This window comes from Mustela lutreola, chromosome 11 (genome assembly GCF_030435805.1).
Source record: "Mustela lutreola isolate mMusLut2 chromosome 11, mMusLut2.pri, whole genome shotgun sequence".
In the NCBI taxonomy this organism is placed as follows: domain Eukaryota; kingdom Metazoa; phylum Chordata; class Mammalia; order Carnivora; family Mustelidae; genus Mustela; species Mustela lutreola.
Window position 1 is genome coordinate 46,588,972 of NC_081300.1, and position 19,719 is coordinate 46,608,690.

Here is a 19,719-nt window from a genome sequence, read left to right on the forward strand (position 1 = left end):
CTCATTCATCAGCAGTGCGATGCGAAGGGGAGATTGACCAGTGTATGGGAGTACCTTGGTAAAGAGAAATTTTATTATAAAATTACCTAAATAACAAAAATGCCTTATATTTTTCCATTTTTAGGAAGAAGTAAGTCTAATTTAGGTTGGACTCCTCTTCATCTGGCATGCTATTTTGGACATAGACAAGTGGTCCAGGATCTGCTAAAGGTATATTTAGAGCTTTAATTTTTAAATTAATAAAATAAATATTGCTGTTATGGAAATTATGAAAGTCTTAGAAAAGCTGACTAACCATAATGGCTTATTTAACACTAACACACTTAATTTTTCTTTGCTAAGTACATGAATTAGGTTAATCTGGTCAATTAAAATTCTATTTTTTTAATCATTTGATTTTCCTATTGACTCTTGAAAATTACAAAAGTGCATGTATGAATTAATGCGAAGATACTAGTTTTTAATGTAATAGTTGAAAAAATAACCAAACGTCCTAAATAATGATGCTAGAATCTCTTAATGAGCACCACATGATTTAAGATCTTACATTTTTCAATTCCATGATAATTTTTCACATTGATATTTCAAAAATTGTGTTTTGTGTCTTAAAATTGGGCTGTATGTTTAAATAGTGGGATCTTTTTCTTTATTGAAAGCTTATTAAATTGGAGAAAATTCAGTATTTCATTCATTTTTTTCACTGAGGGTTTTTAAAGTAGAGTGAAGGTCTATAGATTTTTGAAGGAAAATATCTTTTTACTCTTCTAATGTATCAGGTAGACTTTTACCTTTCAGAAAGCCTTACTGTTTATCTAGGAATTGAATTGAATTTTAGTAGTGACAACCAATGAATACTAACATTATTTTAATTTTGAAATATTTAATATGTTTTGGGGTGCCTGACTACTTCATTCAGTAGAGCATGCAACTCTTGATCTTGGGGTTGTAAGTTCGAGGTCCACGGGGTATTGAGATTACTTAAAAATAAATTTAAAAAAAATATTTAGTATCTTTTAAAGGAATTTTTTTTCACTTTTGTATATTTCTTGACATGTGAAAGATGTCTAAAGTTTTCACGTTTGTCAGGCTGGTGCAGAAGTGAATGTATTGAACGACATGGGAGACACTCCACTTCATCGAGCTGCTTTCACGGGACGAAAGGTGAATATATTCCATGTTCAGTGTTTGCAACTGGAATATTTGTAAGAGTAGTCTCATGTTTTTTATGAGCCTATGAATAGCAACTGGGGGACACAAGAAATACATAAACCAGCACTCTGGGTCAAAAGGCCACAAGCTCTTAGAATGAACAATGAGGTCAGGTACTTCCAGCATCCTGATAGGAGCTCCTTCAGTCCCTGCTCCTGTCCTCTAAGGATGGGGAAACTCCTGATTGTTTCTTTAAAAAAACAAAAACAAAAAAACCCACTTCATTGAGGTACAATTTTATGTTGCATAAAACGCACCTATGGTAAGTGCACATTTCAGTGATTCTTGGTACATTTACAGAGTTACATAGCTCTGACAATCCAGTTTTAGAATATTTCCATCAGCTTAGAAAGCTTCCTCATGCCTGTTTGTTCATTCTCTGCTGTTCTCCCATGCCTCAGGATACCACTGATGGGCTTTCTTTCTCTAGGATGTTTGTCTTTTCTAGAAATTTCTTGCAAATGAAATAATACAAACTTCTGTGTCTGGCTTCTTTAATTTAGTGTGATACTGTTGAAGTCCATGCTATAGCATCCATGTATCAGTAATTTTTTCCTTTTTATGGTTGGATAACATTCCAGTTTATGGCTGTGTCCCATTTTTAATCTTTTCACTGTTTACTGGAAGGACTCTTTTCCCACTGCTTTGTCTTAGCACCCTTGTTGAAATGAATTAACCATAAATTTCTAAACTTTCTGTTGTGTTCCTTTGATCTGTATTGTTTCATCAGTACTATACTGCCTTTATCACAGTAACGTCATAATTAAGTTTTGATATTGGGTGGTCTGAGTTTCCCAACTGTGATTTAAATTATCCTGGCTATTTGCAGTCAAAAGTTTGTATTTCCAGGGGCGCCTGGTAGCTCAGCTGGTTGTGTCTGACTGTTGGTTTTGGCTCAGATGGTGATCTCAGGGCCATGAGAGCCGGCCCGGCACTGAGCTCTATACTCAGGGTGCAGTCTGCTTGAGATTCTCTCTGCAAACTGCACCCCCCAATAAATATTTTTTTGAAAAGTTTGTATTTTCTATATAAATTTTAGGGTCATGTTAAATTCTACAGAAACGCCTATTAGCATTTTGACTGACATTGTGTTGTCTAGAATCTGTAGATCCTTTTTGGAAGAATGTCCACTTTTACAATATTGAGTCTTCCAATCCATGAATATGAAATCCTGTGCCTTTATTTATTTAAATCTTTAATTACTCCTGGCAATGTTTTGATGTTTTCAACATACAGATCTTCTACTCTTGTTAAATGTATTTCTAGGCATTGAATTTTTATTATATTTTGAATGAAAATTTTTTTAAATTTCCTTTTCTGATTTCTTGCTGCAACTATATAGAAAGACAAGTTGATCTTTTGCTGTTGATCTGTATCCTGTGATCTGTATCCTGTGCTGAACTTGTTCATTATTCTAGTAGGTTTTGTAAATTTCTTAGGATTTTCTATAACACTGGATTATATCATCTGAAGACAAATTTACTTCTTCCTTTCCAATCTGGATTCTTTCCCCCCTGTTCTTTATTTTACTAGAACCTAGTATACTGTTGAGTAAACATGGTGAGAGCAGAAATTCTTGTTTTTTGATCCTAGGGGAATAGTATTTAGTATTTTACCAATAAGTATGGTGTTTGTGGGTTTCTCTTCAATGTTCTTTATTAGGTTGAGGAAGTGTTATTCTATTTCTAGTTGGTTGAAAGTTTCTATGAATGGATGTCAGATGCTAGTCCCCTGTCTTTTGAGATAATCATCCTTAATCTATTAATATGGTATATTGCATTAATTGATTTGGGGATATTAAGCATTCCTGTGTAAATTCCACTTGATATTGGATAATTGTTTTTAGGTGTTTCTGGATTCTGTTTGTTAATGTTTTGTTAACGATTTTTTGGGTCTGTATTCATGAGCGATACTGCTTTATAGTTTTGTTTCCTTGAGTACAAACTCAAGTACAAAAGTTTATTTGACTTTAATAACAGAGTGGTACTGGCCTTACAGAATGAGTTGGAAACTATTCTCCTGTTTTCTGAAGTAGTTTGTGAAGGATTGGTATTATTACTTCTTTAAATCTTTGATAGAATTCACCAGGTAAACCATCTATGCTTGGGCTTTCTGTGGGGGAAGATTTTAAATTATTTAAACAATTTATTTTATGTAGGTCTGTTCTGATTTTCTCTTTCTTCCTGAGTCTACTTTGGTTGTTTTGTCTTTCTGGATATTTTTCCATTTCACCTAAGTTGTCTAATTTCTTGGCATAAAGTTATTAATAACATTCTCCTGTGATCTTCATATCTGTAGGGTTGGTAATGATAGCCCCTATTTCATTTGTTCTGGCCAATTTATGTAATCTTTTTGTCTTGGTTAGTTTGGCTAAAGATTTATCAATTTTGTTGCTCTTTAAGAGCTGATATATGATTTTATTGGTATTCTTTTTCTGTTTATTTCATTAATTGCTGTTCTGATCTTATTTCTCTTCTCTGCTTTTTAATTTTCTGGTTTTTTTTTTTTTTTTTCCCTTAAAATGAAGGCTTAGCCTATTGATTTGAGTCCTTTGTTCTTTTCTAGTATGGGCATTTAAAGCTAGAAACTTTCGTTTAGTTGTATACACAGTAATACATTTTGACATTTGTGTTTTTTCATTTTAAGATATTTTCTGACATTTTAGGATTTCTTCTTTGACCCGTAGGGAAGTAAGGGTTATTTAGAAGTGTGTCTGCCACATATTTGGCCAACAATTTTAAGAAATTTTTCCAAATTTCTTTCCATTGATTTCTTATTTCTCTTATGATCAGATAACATACTTTGAATTATTTATTGAAGAATATGAAATTCTTTTAACACTTATGGGGAGGTGCATTGGTGGTTCAGTCAGTTAAGTGTCTGACTTACGATTTCAGCTCAGGTCTCGATCTCAGGGTGGTGGGTTCCAGCCCTGTGTTGGGCTCCGTGCTGGACATGGAGCCTACCCTCTCCCTCTCCACTACCTAAAATAATAAACTTATTAGGAATTAACTTGTGGTATAGCATTTGATATATCAAGGAGAATGTTCTTTTGAGTGCTTGAAAAAGCTGTATATTCTGTTCTATAAATGTCCATTGAGTGAGTTGATAAGGTTGTTCAAATCATTTATACTTAACTGACTTTCTGTTTGTTTTATTAGATATCAAGCATGTGATATTGAAGTCTAGTTATAATTCTGGAATTGTTTAGTTTCAATTTTGTAAGTTTTTGCTTTATGAATCTTGGGACCCTGTTAGGCCCATATCCATTTGTATTGGGGTTATATGGAATATATTACATAGCATATATCTTCCTCATTTATAAACTTTTTTTGTCATTACAAAATGTTTTTACTTTTAGTAATATTACTTGTTATAAAGTTCATTCTGTTTTATGATAATATAGCTAGTCTAGCTGTTTTATGGCTATTGGTTGCATTATATATCTTTTATACTTTATTTTAAACAAAATTTTAAAAAAGAATATTTAAGAGAGAAGATGAGAGAGTGAGCATGAGAAGGGGGAGAGTCAGAGGGAGAAACAGATGCCCTTCTGAGGAAGAAGCATGATGTGGGACTTGATCCGGGGACTCTAAGATCATGACCTGAGCTGAAGACCGTTACTTAACCAGCTGAGCCACCCAGGCGCCCCTATACATTTATTTTCAACTTCTAGCTTTGAATATAAAGTCTATCTCTTGTGGACAGCATATATTTCAATTGTGTGAAGGTTTATTTGTTTTGTTTTAAGTAAAGTTGACACAATGTTACATGAGTTTCAGGTGGACAACTCAGTGATTTGACAAGTTTATACCTTACACTATGTTCACTGCAAGTGAGGCTACCATCTGTCCCATTACATCCCTATTAGAATATCATTGACTGTATTCCTTTATGCTCTTTATATTCCAGTGACTTACTCATTCCATAACTGGAGGCATGTATCTCCCTCTCCACTTCACCCATTTTACCCTTCCCAGTCCCTTCTCTGCTGGTAATCATTAGTTCTCTGTATTTATAGTTTTGATTCTGCTTTTTCATTCATTTTTTTTTAATTTTTAATTTTTTATAAACATATATTTTTATCCCCAGGGGTACAGGTCTGTGAATCGCCAGGTTTACACACTTCACAGCACTCACCAAAGCACATACCCTCCCCAATGTCCATAATCCCACCCCCTTCTCCCAAACCCCCTCCCCCCAGCAACCCTCAGTTTGTTTTGTGAGATTAAGAGTCACTTATGGTTTGTCTCCCTCCCAATCCCATCTTGTTTCATTTATTCTTCTCCTACCCACTTAAGACCCCATGTTGCATCACCACTTCCTCCTATCAGGGAGTTCATTCATTTTTTATAGACTCCACTTACAAGTGAAGTCATAGCGTATTTGTCTTTCTCAGTCTGACTTATTTCACTTAACATAATACCCTCTATTTCACTTAACATAATACCCTCTAGGTCCACCCATGTTGTCGCAAATGGCATGATTGCGTCCTTTTTTATAGCTATGTAATTCTCCATGCGTGCGCACGCGTGTTGGTGTGTGCATGAGAGACCTCTGCCTTATCCATTCATCTGTTGATGAATGCTTACATTGCTTTCATGTCTTGACTCCTGTGAAGAATGCTGCAGTAAACATAAGGCTACCTCTTTTCAAATTAGTGTTTTTATTTTCCCTGGATAAATGCCCAATAGTGGAATTATTGGATCACTTGGTATTCCTATTTTTAATTTTTTGAGCTACCTCCTTAATGTTTTCCACAGTGGCTGTACCAATTTACATAACTACCAACAGTGAGTGCATGGGGCTTCCCTTTTCTCTACATCCTCGCCAACACTTATTTCTTGTCCTGTTTATTTTAGCTGTTCTAACGGATGTGAGAATATACCTTATTGTGACTTCTATTTGCATTTCCCTGATGATGAGTGATATTGAGCATCTTTTCATGTATCTGTTGGCCACATCTTCAATTGTGTGTTTTTATCTAGTCTGACAATTCTGCCTTTTGGTTTAATGTTTAGTCTGTTCACACCTAATTAGTAATTTGTGATTTACATCCTTGATTTTGTATTTGTTTTCTATAGGTCTCAGGTTTTCTGTCCTTTTGTTCCTCCTTTACTGCCTTCTTTTGTGTTACACAAATATTCTTTAGTGTAAAATTTTAATTTTCTCTGGATATTAAAGTTTTAAAGCATATTTATAATAGCAGCTTTGTACTCTTTATCTGCTAAATTTAACATACAGGCCCACTGACAGTCCATTTCTATTATCTGCAGTTTTATCATTATGGATGTTTTGTTTCTTTGCATGTCTGACAAGTTTTTATTTACAACTGGACATTTTTTATAATGCATTTAGCAACTCAGTTTTGACTCGTCTGCTTTCTTTTTTCTTTTTTTTTTTTATTAATTGGTCCGGTTTTCATCTATGAAATCTGGACTATGCCAGCCCTGCTGATAGCTCTCCTCTTTTTTAAAAAATTGTTTTAATGTTCTAGCATGGTTTCTGTTAGACTGACTGTGTCCCCCTAAAATTCATGTGTTGAAATCCTGTCCTCTCAATGTGATGGTATTAGGAGTTGGGGGTGGGTGAGGGATGGGAATAACCTGCTGTTTCAAGGCTAACGATAGCTGCTGAGCTGCCCTGATATCCTAGTTCTGTTGGATATGCCTTTCAATTTGTTGTTTGTCTTTATTGAACACCCAGCAGGTTATTTCCATTTAATTCCAGCACCGTGGAATGATTAGTTTTGTTCAGTTTTACACTCCTTTTTCAGAATGACAGTTCTCTGATCTCTTCACAGCACCCTAGACAAAAATTGCTTTACCCCTTTTCCTGATTTTTTTTTCCACTTATTTGAATGATTTGAACTATGTGAACGATGTATGATATAGGGTTTAATAACCTCTACACTCTGAGGTTTTCTGTTTGTTTTTAAAGTAGACTCCATGGCCAGTGAGGAGCCCAGTGTAGGGCTTGAGCTCATGACCCTGAGATTAAGGCCTGAGCTGAGATCAGGATTCAGATATTTTAACTAACTGAGCCACCCAGGCATCCCTGCATTTTGAGGTTTTAAAAGATGACACTGATTTCTGCCATTCCAACCCATATGGGATATTAGTTTTGATTTTTTTCTTGGCCAGGGATGGGGGAGGGCAGTTTTGGCCCTTCCATTTGGCCCTTACCCTGTAGACCAAGGAAGCCACATGAAATTTTGCCAACAGCTAAGTGTGTCTATTCCAATTATGTATTCATGGACTGGGGGTGGGTGGTGGGTGACTACTGGATGTGATTGTGGACCCAGTGCATGCACTGTGAGCCAGACCTGGGCCAGGGTTTCATTATCTGGCTCTCATATATGCCCCCTTTCTAAGTGAGGAGCCAGATGACACTTTAGGTCTCTTGGCATCAGTGTCAACTTGAACCTTATACTTAACAATTCCTGAAATGTTTGGATACTCACCTTTTCCCAGTGTAGTTACTTGAGTAAATTGTCATTTGTCCTTTTGGAAATAGTCTAGGGAATTCATGGCTATGTACATTTGGTTTGGTGTTGCAAAATCTTTCCTTCCAGAATCTGGTCTCTCCTTTAATAGTTTTCAGTCTAAAATTGATTCAGGTGCAAAAACTGGACCAGGTGTCATGACTTCTTCAACAACTGTCTTCAGCTTTGGACCATTCATCACTGACTTTTTTGATGGTATGAATTGAGTTTTCACTTAGATGGTTCCTAGCAGGATAGACAAAACAGTGGCCCCCTATAAATGTCAAAATGCCAGAAATGCCATTGCAGAGAGTAGAAGGTTTTAAATGAACAGCTTGCTAGATTGGACATAGTAGATAAGATCATACTGGATGATTTTGTGCCTGGCAGGGCCTAGAGGATACATCATTTACCAAAGTGGAAAGAAGTGACTGGTAGAAAAGGCACCCAGCATCACCGAGAACCCCCTTTTTTTAAAATTAACATATAATGTGTTATTTGCTTCAGGGACCGAGAACCTTACTGAGTATTATCCTCAAGTCTACAGCTGCTATTAGGAAATGACATTGCAGACCTGGTTCACTAATGGCAGTGGGATATGCTGGGAACATATGTCGTAGGAGCAGGAAACATTAGAGGCCTGGAGGTGGCACCTAAACATCAGAAGCCAGGTGGATGCAATTAGAGTGCTGAGCAGTGAGTTTAGAGGGACACGGTCAGAAGGACTGGCCTGTAGAGAGTTCTGGAAATGGCTAACAACATGGCATTCCTGAGGGCAAATTACATGGGCATATGGTAGTAGATCCTACTTTTGTCATTTTAATATATATGTGTGTGTGTGTGTGTGTGTAGTTTTTTTTTCTCGTTTTTGCTGGATTGAAAAGCTACTGCATCATACAAATTCTTTAGTAGCTTCATACACATTTGTTAGGCTGACATCATTCCACAGCTACTGGGTGCTCAGTTCTGTTTCTTCTTTTTTCTGTCCCATTGCTCTCCCTCTCTTCACTTTTTCCTCTTAGGTCAATAGAGATTAGCCAAATACTGTCTTCAAGTTTATTGATCTTTCCTGACCAGTGCCCTGATGTCTACTGATACAATTGAAGGCATTCCTTATTTCTGTTACTGTGATTTTTATTTCTAGTATTTTCCTTTGTGTATGTAGTCCACCTTTTCCACTAGACCTTTTGATGTAATAATCATAGTTATTTTAAGTTTCTTATTTGATCATTTCAACGTCTTGGTCATTTCTGTGTCATTCTGTTGATCACTTTGTCTCCTGATAGCGGATCATTCTGTTTGTGTGTGTGTGTATGTGTGTGTCTGATTTTTTTTATGGAATGTTAGAGTGTGTATAAGCTAATAGAGACAGAGGTAAATAGTATTGGGTCTAGAAATGGGCCCACCTATTAGTGTGGGAGGTTGATTCAGTCTAGTCTAGAGTAGATCTAAGCTTGGGTTTTGTTGTTGCCATGGTTACCTTCAATGCACCACTGGCTTCAAATTTCTATTTTGAAATTCAGTATTGCCTTTGCGTAAGTTGCAGGCTGATTTTTCTGAAGGTTTTTTGTTTATTTTTGTTTTTGATGTTCCTTTTGATGTTCACCCTAAGCTTTCGGCCTTCCTAGTATGCCCTGTGCCTCAGAGAGTGTTTCTCTACATGCTGTTGCTTCTTCCCCATTAATGGACTACTCTTGCTTGTTCTCAGCACTTGCTAGTCTTGGGGTAGGAGGAGGGGACAGAGTGAGTTGCATTGTCCTGGTCCAGCCTGCTTAAGGGACGGGGGTTTCTTAGATAGTGTTTCATCAGTGATCCTGCTTCTCCTGTAACAGTAGACCTTCATTGGCATGGATCCTTGATTCTTTCCTGTCCCTCTCCTTGGTTGAAAGGATCTTCACTGTGCCCTCTGGATGAAAGATTTGCTGCCCTTCTCACAGCAGTGTTATTCTTATTAACATAAGGCAGAAAGGCTTGCTTGGGGTTTTATGCCTTTTCTGCAGCAGTGGCAGGTGCCTTACTCTGGACCTGTACCACTGAGGTTAAGGCTTTCTCCGGTCACCTGTGTGAACCTCCATCTTACTTTCCACGTTTTTGTTTGTTTGTTTTTTGTTTTTAAAGCACTAGGAGGAGTCTACAGGAGGGTGTGAGTTTCCCTTACATGTGTGCTTCGCAGAGGTTCTATGTTCTCACGCCAGTGTTTCCACCTGTAGCAATTTATTAAAAATTTCAGCTGAATTCTGTTATCTGCTTGTTTGGCAGTCCCTGTCTTCTTGCTATACCTACCATAGGTGAGCCAGTGCTTATTTTGGGGCAGTTTCCTTAGATTTTACTGGAGGCATATCTCAAAGATACTGGGGGCTTGTTTCCAGGCAACTTCAATAAAGCAAGTATCACAAAAAAGTTAAGTCACATGAATTTTTTGGTATCCTAGTGCATATAAAATTTACATTTACACTGTAGTCAATTAAGTGTGCAATAGCATTATATCTAACAAAACAATGTATATACTTTAATTAAAAATACTTTATTGCTAAAAAATGCTAACCGTCACCTGGTCTTTTAGTGAGTCATAATCTTTTTGCTGGTGGTGGTTCTTATGTCCATGCTGATGGTGGTTGCTGAAGGTTGGGATGGCTGTGGCAGTTTCTTAAAATACAACAGAATGAATTTTCCCACACAGATGAAGTCTTCCTTTCACGAACCATTTCTCTGTAGGATGTGATGCTGTTTGGTTATGTTTTACCCACAGTAGAATTTCTTTCAAAATTAGAGCCAGTCTTCTCAAAGGCTGCCATCATCAACTATCATCAACTAAGTTTATGGGCTATTCTAAACCTTTTGTTCTTATTTCAACAATCTTTACAGCATCTTCCCCAGGAGTAGGTTCCATCTCAAGAAATCACTCTTTGCTCTTCCATAAGAGGCAACTCTTCATCTCTGAATATTCGACCATGAACTTGCAGTCTTGCACCCACATCTTCAGGCTCCACTTCTAATGCTGCTTCTCTTGCTGTTTCCAGCACATCCATAGTGACTTCCTCCACGTAAGTCTGGAGCCCCTCAGAGTCACCCATGAGGGTTGGAATGAACTTCTTCCAAACTTAAATTACAGTTGTTAGTATTGTGGCTTCTTCTTCTGAATCACAGATGTTCTTAGTGGCATCAGAATGGTGAATCCTTTCCAGGTTTTCAACTTAACTCTGCTCACATCCACCAAAGGAATCACTGTAGCAGCTATGGCCTTTTGAGATGTATTTTTTAAGTCCCAAGACTTGAAAGTTGAAATTCTTCCTTGATCCCTGGGCTGAATGGATGTTGTATTAGCAGGCATGAAAGCAACCTCAATTTCATTGTACATCGTCATCAAACCTCTTGGGCAACCAGGTGCCTTGTCAATGAGCAGTAATATTTTGAAAGGAATCTTTTTTTTTTTCCCTGAGCAGTGGATCTCAACCGTGGGTTTAAAATATTTAGTCAACCGTTTGTAAACAAACCTGGTGTCATCTAGGCTTTGGTGTTCCATTTGTAGAGCACAGGTAGAGCAGATTTAGCACAATTCTTCAGGGCCCTATGATTGTTAGAATGGTCAATGAACATTGGCTTCACTTAAAGTCCCCAGCTGCAGTAGTCCCTAACACGAGAGGCAGCCTGTCCTTTGAAGCTTTGAAGCCGGGCATTAACTTCTCTTTCTAGCTGTGAAAGTCTAGATAGCATCTTCCAAAATAAGACCATTTCGTCTAGATTAGAAATCCGTTGTTCAGTGTAACCACCCTCATTAATCTTAGCTGGAGCTTTTGGGTCACTTGCAGCTTCTCTATCAGCACGTGCTGCTTCACCTTGCACTGTGATGCCGTGGAGGTGGCTTCTTGTCTTAAACCTCACCATTCACCATCCACCAGCTTCAGACTTCTCTCCTGCAGCCTCCTCACCTGTATCAGCCTTCCCAGAACTGAAGGGAGTTTGGATTAGGCTTTGGTTTAAGGGAATCAAGGCGTTGGTTTGGTCTTCCATCCAGATCAGTCAAACTTTCTCCATCTCAGCAATAAGGCTTTTACTTTCTTATCATTGTGTGTTCATTGGAGTAACACTTTTAATTTCTTTCAGGAACTTCCCTTGTTCTCACAACTTTGAGAGAGTTTGGCCCAAGAGCATAGCCTGTCTCAGCTGTGGACCTGCCTTCCTCACTAAATTTAATCATTTCTAACTTTTGATTTAAAGTGAGAGAAGTGTGACTCTTCCTCTCGATTGAATGAACATTTGGAGGTCGTTGTAGAGTTACTAATTGGCATAAATACAGTATTGTGTCTCTGGGATTAGGGAGGCCCCTGGAGAGAAAGATGGGGAATGGCTGGTCACTGGAGCAGTCAGAGCACACACAACATTTATTGAGAAGTTTGCTGTCTTCTGTGGGCATGGTTCATGCTGCCCCCAAACTGATCACAGATCATTATAGCAAATAAAAAAATAATGAAAATGTGGGCGCCTGGGTGGCTCAGTGGGTTAAGCCGCTGCCTTCGGCTCAGGTCATGATCTCAGGGTCCTGGGATCGAGTCCCGCATCGGGCTCTCTGCTCGGCAGGGAGCCTGCTTTCTCCTCTCTCTCTCTCTGCCTGCCTCTCTGCCTACTTGTAATCTCTCTCTGTCAAAAAAATAAATAAAATCTTTAAAAAAAAATAATGAAAATGTTTGAAATAAGGTGAGAATAAGTAAAATGTAACATAAATATAAGCTAATGCTATTTGGAAAAATGGTTCTGATGGACTTGTTGGATGCAGGATTGCCATGAACCTTCAATTTGTATTAAAAAAAAAAAAAAAAAAAAAAAAAAAAAGATCTGCAAAGCCCAGTAAAATGTGGTATGCCTGTAGTTGGTTGCTATGCCATCTCAGTTTTGTGGGTTCAGGCAAAGTAATCATTTTATAGATTATCTGTTTTTAACTTTTTTTTTTTAATTATAAGGGTGTGATAGCCTTTCCAGCTTTCTAAATCCACATGGAATGTGCAAGTCCCAGTTAATTTATGAAACAGGCTTTTCTTGTGGCAACTTCAGAGACTGGGGTACGTAAGTGTTCAGTTACGTTGATTAACTGCTACTCATATGTAGCAGTTAATGTTTAGCACATCTTAACAATCTTTAAGGGGCACCTGGGTGGCTCAGGTAGTTGAGCATCTGACTCTTGGTTTTGGCTCAGGTCATGATCTCCTGGTGGTGGGATTGAGCCCTACTCAGTGCAGCTCAGCCATGGAGTCTGCTTGAGATTCTCTCCCTCTCTGCACCCCCACTTGTGCTCATGTGCTCATGCTCTCTCTCTCTCAAATCTTTTTTAAAAGGCCAAAAAAAAAAAAAAATCTTTAAGATTTTACTTTGTGAATTGCTTCTTAAAAAAAAAAAAATCTGCATGAGGCTCTGCATTTCTTTTTTTTTTTTTTTTATTTTTTATTTTTTATAAACATATATTTTTTATATACATATATTTTTATCCCCAGGTCTGTGAATCACCAGGTTTACACACTTCACAGCACTCACCAAATCACATACCCTCCCCAATGTCCATAATCCCACCCCCTTCTCCCCAACCCCCTCCCCCCGGCAACCCTCAGTTTGTTTTGTGAGATTAAGAGTCACTTATGGTTTGTCTCCCTCCCAATCCCATCTTGTTTCATTTATTCTTCTACCCACTTAAGCCTCCATGTTGCATCACCACTTCCTCATATCTATCTATTCAGTTTTACTTTTTGGAATTCCAGGTGACCAGTTAAAAGACCTTCGTGATTGATTCTCTAATTCTTTTATCTTTTTTTCACCTATGTTCCCTCTTAGGTATTTGAACTTGACCTCCCCATTTTTGGAAAGATCTCTTCAAATCCTCCTTCTAGTGTTTCTATTGAATATTTAATTTGCTGTTAATTTTTAAGAGTCCTTTATTTTTCTATGAATGTTCCTTTTTGAAGCCGTCATTTCTTGCTTAACAAGGCAATATATTTTTCCGAGGATCTTATAGTTCTTTTTAAGGTTTTCTTTGTTTTTGTCTCAAGTTTTTTTCCTTCTGTCTTGATCTTTGTCCTCTGTGCCGATCAGATCTCAAATCTCGGATTGTAATTGGCTATCAATTCATGTCTAAGAATGACATTTCTCAAAACTTGTAGAGGTTCAGCAAGCATGAGTAGGACTTGCTAACTTGTGGACTTCATTGTAGGGTGAATTTTGTTGAATTTGTGGTGTGTTTTTGTACCTTTTTCATGATGTTTTTTATATAAGTGTATGTATATAGCACTTATTTACCTCTGTGCCTCAGATTTTCTGTCTTTAAAAAGAGGTGTTATAATAGTACCTACCATATAGGATCTTTGTGAAAATTTAAATGAGTTAATAAAAGTAAAACTTTTGGAACTGTGGTACATAGTAAATGTTAATTAAATATTGGGTATTATGTCTTTAATTTGTTTAGAAATAATTGTTTTTAAAACATCAAATCTAGGGGCACCTGCGTGGCTCAGTGGGTTAAGCCTCTGCCTTCCGCTCAGGTCATGATCTCAGGGTCCTGGGATCAAGCCCCGCATCGGGCTCTCTGCACAGCGGGGAGCCTGCTTCCCGCCCCCCTGCCTGTTTCTCTGCCTACTTGTGATCTCTGTCTGTTGAATAAATAAAGAAAAATCTTTAAAAAGAATTAAAAATTAAAAAAATCAAATCTAGCCTTAAATTTGCTTTAAGTTTATTATGATTTTAGGAAATCATGCATCATTTTTCAGATGTACTTCTATTGATATTTTTCAGTAAAAATTTGGATTTTGGATGCACCTGGGTGGCTCAGTCGGGTAAAATGGCTGTTTTTGGCTTAGGGTTATGATCTTGGGGCCCTGGGATGGAGCCCCACGTCAGGTTCCCTGCTCAGAACCTGCTTCTCCCACTCCCTTTATCTGCTGCTCTGCCTACTTGTGCTATCTGTCAAATAAATGAATAAAATCTTCTTTAAAAATTTGGATTTGGGGGACTATTTTTTTATTTGCCTAAGTTTGGGAAATTGTGTTTCCACATGTATGAATATTTGATGATTAAAACTTAACCTTTTTTTTTTTTAAAGATTTTATTTATTTATTTGACAGAGAGAGATCACAAGTAGAATTGGGGCACCTAGCTGATTTAGTTGATGGAGCATTGTGACTCTTAATCTTGGGGTTGTGAATTTGAGTCCTATGTCGGCTAAAACAGGTATAATTTGTAATATTTAAAACAGGTATAATTTGTAATATTAGTTTCAGGTGTACAGCATAAGTACTCAATATCCATATATATTGCAAAATGATCACAGTAAGTATAGTTAACATGTTATCATACAGTTAAATTTTTTTCTTTAAGAACTTTTAAGATCTTTTAGCAACTTTCACATATTCAGTATGGTATTAACTACCGTCACTATGCGGTACATTATATCCCCATGACTTACTTACTTCATAGCTGGAAGTTTGTACCTTCTCATCACCTCCACTCATTTCTCCCATCCCTTACCCCCTGCATTGGGCAACCATCAGTCTTTCTATCTTTGAGTTTGGTTGTTCTTTTTTAGATTCTTATAAGTAAAACCATATAGTATTTGTCTTTCACTGTGACTTACTTAGCATAATGCTCTTGTGGTCCATCCATGTTGCTGCAAATAGCAATATCCCCCCCACCTTTATATGGCTGAATAATATTCTATTGTATATATATACCTCAGTTTCTTTATCCATTCATCCACTGATGGACATTTAGGTTGTTTCCATATCTTGGCTTTTATAAATAATGCTTCAGTGAATGTAGGTGTGCTGATACCTTTTTGGGTTAGTATTTTGTTTTCTACAGATAAGTACTCAGAAGTGCAATTGCCTGATCATATGGTAGTTCTATTTTTAATTATTTGAAGAACGTCCATGCTGTTTTCTATAGCTTTACCCATTCACATTCCCACCAGCAGTATACACAAATTTCCTTTTTTCCCACATCCTCACCAACGCTTGTTATTTTGGTAATTGTCATTCTCAGAGGTGTGAGGTGATACCTCATTGTGGTTCTGATTTACATTCACTGATGATTAGTGATGTTAAACATCTTTTTGTTTATGTTGGTCATCTGAATGTCTTCTTTAGGAAAATGTCTATTTAGAGTCTCTGCTCATCTTTTTTTTTTTTTTTAATTTTTTTAAAAAGATCTCTATTTTAGAGTGCCAGCTCAAGTCAGGGGAGGGGCAGAGGGAGAGAATCTTATGCAAACTTATGCTGAGCTTCGAACCTGAAGCAGGGCTCAGTCCCACAACCCTGAAATCATAACCTGAGCTGAAACCAAGAGTTGGATGCCCAACTGACTGAGCCACCCAGGCACCCCTTCCTGCTTATCTTTTAATTGGATTGTTTTTCTCCTATTGAGTTCTTGGTAGGCGTTCTTTGTGTATTTTGGATTTTTTTAAAAAGAATTTTATTTATTTGAAAGAGTGCATGCGTGCATGTAAGCAGGAGTGGGGGGGGCAGAGGGAGAGAGAGAATCAGACTCCCTGCTGAACAGGGAGCCCAAGGTAGAACTCGATCCCAGGACTCTGGGATCATGACCCGAGCCAAAGGCAGATGGTTAGCTGACTGAGCCACCCAGGGTCCCCAATATTTTGGATATTAACTCCTTATTGGCTACACAATTTGCAGATTTTTTTTTTTCCTTTAAGTAGGTTGCCTTTTTGTTTTGTTGATAGTTCCTTTTGCTGGGTTGAAGCATTTCAGTTTTGTTTTTTACTTTTTGTTTTTAATTTTTTGCTTTTGGGGTCAAATCTAAAAAATCATCACCATGACACATGTTAGGGAGATGACTGGCTTCTAGGAGTTTTAAGGCTTCTGGGTCTTAGGTTCAAAACTTTAATCCATTTAGAGTTAATTTTTGTGCATGGTGTCATATGGTGGTCCAATCTCATTCTTTTTCATGTGACTGTCAGCTGTCCAGTTTTCCCAGAACCATTTGAAGAGACTGTCCTTTAGCCATTGTATGTTCATGGCTCCTTTGTTGTAAATTTACCGTACATGCAATGCATATTTTTGATAGCTGTATTGGAAGTTTTTTTAACACTACTCCCTGCTTTCTCTAATACAGTGTATCAACATAGTGGAGGCCCCCTCCCCACTCCCAACCCCCCCAAAAATATTCTGGTATTTTCCTTAGAGCTGTATTAAAATTACAACTCATTGAATTAGTTTTCTTGAACTTCTCCTAAATCCTTAGAGTTCAATGAGCATAATTTATAGAAAGTATTTCTTTTTTCTGACTTTGAAATCTGAAGCCTGCATTAAGAGATTGCTTTACAAGAAATAAAATTTTCATGTAGAATTTGTTAAAAGTAGATTAATTGTTTTTTAGAGCGGGAGGGAATGGGAGGGGCAGAGGATATGAAGAGGGGGAGAGAGAGAGAGAGAAAATCCCAAGCAGGCTCCATGCCCAGTACAGAGCCTGATGCAAGACTTGACCTCACAACCCTGAGATCATGACCTGAGCTGAAATCAGGAGTTGGACGCTTAACCAACTGAGCTACCCAGGCTCTTCTGAAGTAGATTAATTTTATAGAGAAAGAACGCTTTAAAAATCAATGTGCGAATGGTCATAGCATCATTATTCATAATAGTCCAAAGGTGGATGCAACCCAAACGTTCATTCACTCATGAGTGGATAAAATGTGGTACAGTGGGAGTGTCATTCCACGGTACGAAGGAACGAGTACTGATACATGCTGAAACGCAAAGGAACCTTGGAAATGTGCTGAGTGAAAGGAGCCAGACACAAAAGTCTGCCACATAATGGATAATTCTACTCATAGAAATATTCGGAATCGGCAAATCCATAGAGACAGAAGATAGATTAGCAGGTTGCCAGAGGTGTAGGGAAAAGAGGATTGGGGAGAGATTAATGGGTAAGATTTCTTTTTGAGGTGACAAAATATTCTGAAGTTAGTTGTTGATGATTGTACACATCACTGTGACTATACCCCAGCCACAGAGCTGTGCACTTTAAAAGGGTGAAATTTATGATATGTGAATTATGTCCTAAAGCTATTACTAAAAAATAATCTGAGTATGGACATTTTCCAAGTGTTTCGACTGTTAGATGAGGTATTAAATAGGTTGAGAAATAACATTCCTTAACTTAAATGTGCTATGAGGTACCAGACTTGAATAATCATAATCATTTTTAAGCAACTTTGAGATTTATTTTATACACTATAGAATTTACCCATCTAAAGTATTCAGTGATTCAGGTATGTTGACAGACTTCTGCAACCATCAACATAATCAATTTCGGAACACTGTCCTCATCCCAAGAAGAAACCACATACTCAGGTAGCTCTCTGTTACCCCTTCTCCTTACCTCCAGGCAATTACTGATCTGTCTTTATGGATTTGCCTATTCTGAACATCTCATACAATACATGGTCTTCTGTGACTGGCTTCTTTGACTTAGTGTAATATTTTCAAGGTCCTTCCATGACACGGCATATATTATTCCTTCATTCCTTTTCCTTGACCAATGTACCATTGTGTGGACATTTGGTCCACTCATCAGTTGATGGACATTTGGGTTGTTTCCAATTTTCAAATATTAGGAATAATGCGGCTCTGAACATTTATGTGTAAGATTTTGTCCAGGTCTCATTTCTCTTGGGTGTATTCCTAGCAGTGGAATTGCTGCATCATACAGCATCTCAGCTTGGTATATTGCAGAGCAGTCAAGTGTTTGCATCATTTTACATTCCCAGTGGCAGCGTATGAAAGTTCCAGTTTCTCTACTTCTTCGACAACACTTGTGATTGTCACCCTTCTTAATTTTAGGCATTATAATAGTTATCAAATATTATCTCATTTGGTTTTGATGTACATTTCTATAATGCAAATGTTGAGCATCTGTTTTTGTGCTTCTTGGCCTTTCTTTGGAAAAATGTGTTTTGAAGTCCTTTACCTGTTTAAAATACATACATTTTTTATTTTGAAGACTTATAGAGTAGCTTCAGGTTCACAGAAAAATTGAGAAGACAAGAGGTTTCTTACATGTGCTCTGTCCATGCACATGCACAGCCTCCCCCATTATCAGCATCTCCCACCAGAATGGTCCATTTGTCACAGCTGAGGAACCTCTATTGACACAACCACGCACACACAGTCCATAGTTCATCTTAGGTTCAATCTTCTATGTTCTTTGGGTTGTGACAAATGTCTAACAGAATGCATCTATCATTAGCGCATCTTGGAGTATTTTCTGCTCTGCCTGTTCATTGCTCTCCCTAACCCAGTCCCGGCAACTACTGATCTTTTTTTTACTGTCTATAGTTTTGCCTTTTCCAGAATGTCATATAGATGGAATCGTATAGTACGTAGCCTTTTCAGATTCTTTGCCCATTTTTTACTCAGATAGTTTGGGGGGGGTTGTTGAGTTTTAGGGGTTATTTATATATTCGGGATATACATTTATCAGATATATAACTTGTAAATATTTTCTCCTGTTCTCTGGATTGCCTTTCACTCTCTTGATACACCTTTTTGTGTACAAAGTTTTAAATTTTGATGTAGTATTTTTCGATGTATCTCTTTTTTTTGACTGCGCTTTTGGTATCCTTGCTGAAAAATCTTTGCAGAATCCAATGTCTTGAAGATTTCCTGCTGTTTTCTTCTGTGATCTTTATTGTTTTAGATCTTACATTTGGGGTTTGGTTCATTTTGCTTTTTTGTATGTGGTATAGGGTACAGATCTGATTTTTTTTTTTTTAAACATATAGATATCCAGTTTTCCCAGCACCATTTGTTGAAATTTTCCCTTTAGAATGGTCTTGGCACCCTTGCTGAAAATCATTTGACCATGTATGTGAGAGTTTATTTCTGGAGACTCTGTTATATACTGTTGGCCTATATGGCTGTCTTTATGCCATTACCACAGTTTTTATTACTGTAGCTTTGAGGTAAGTTTTGAAATCAGGTAGTGTGAGATCTCCCAACTTATTTTTTTTCTCCTAATACTGTTTGGCTCTT

The 19,719-nt window shown here is 37.4% G+C and overlaps 1 protein-coding gene across 2 annotated transcripts in view; it reads left to right on the forward strand.

Moving 5' to 3' along the window:
- Positions 1-19,719, forward strand: part of OSBPL1A (oxysterol binding protein like 1A) — a 227,314-nt gene that overhangs the window by 24,511 nt on the left and 183,084 nt on the right. For both annotated transcript variants that reach the window (XM_059140420.1, XM_059140421.1), the window contains exons 3-4: positions 125-210; positions 1,087-1,161. In XM_059140420.1, coding sequence (XP_058996403.1) covers positions 125-210; positions 1,087-1,161 — 161 coding nt within the window. The remainder of the gene's footprint in view (positions 1-124; positions 211-1,086; positions 1,162-19,719) is intronic.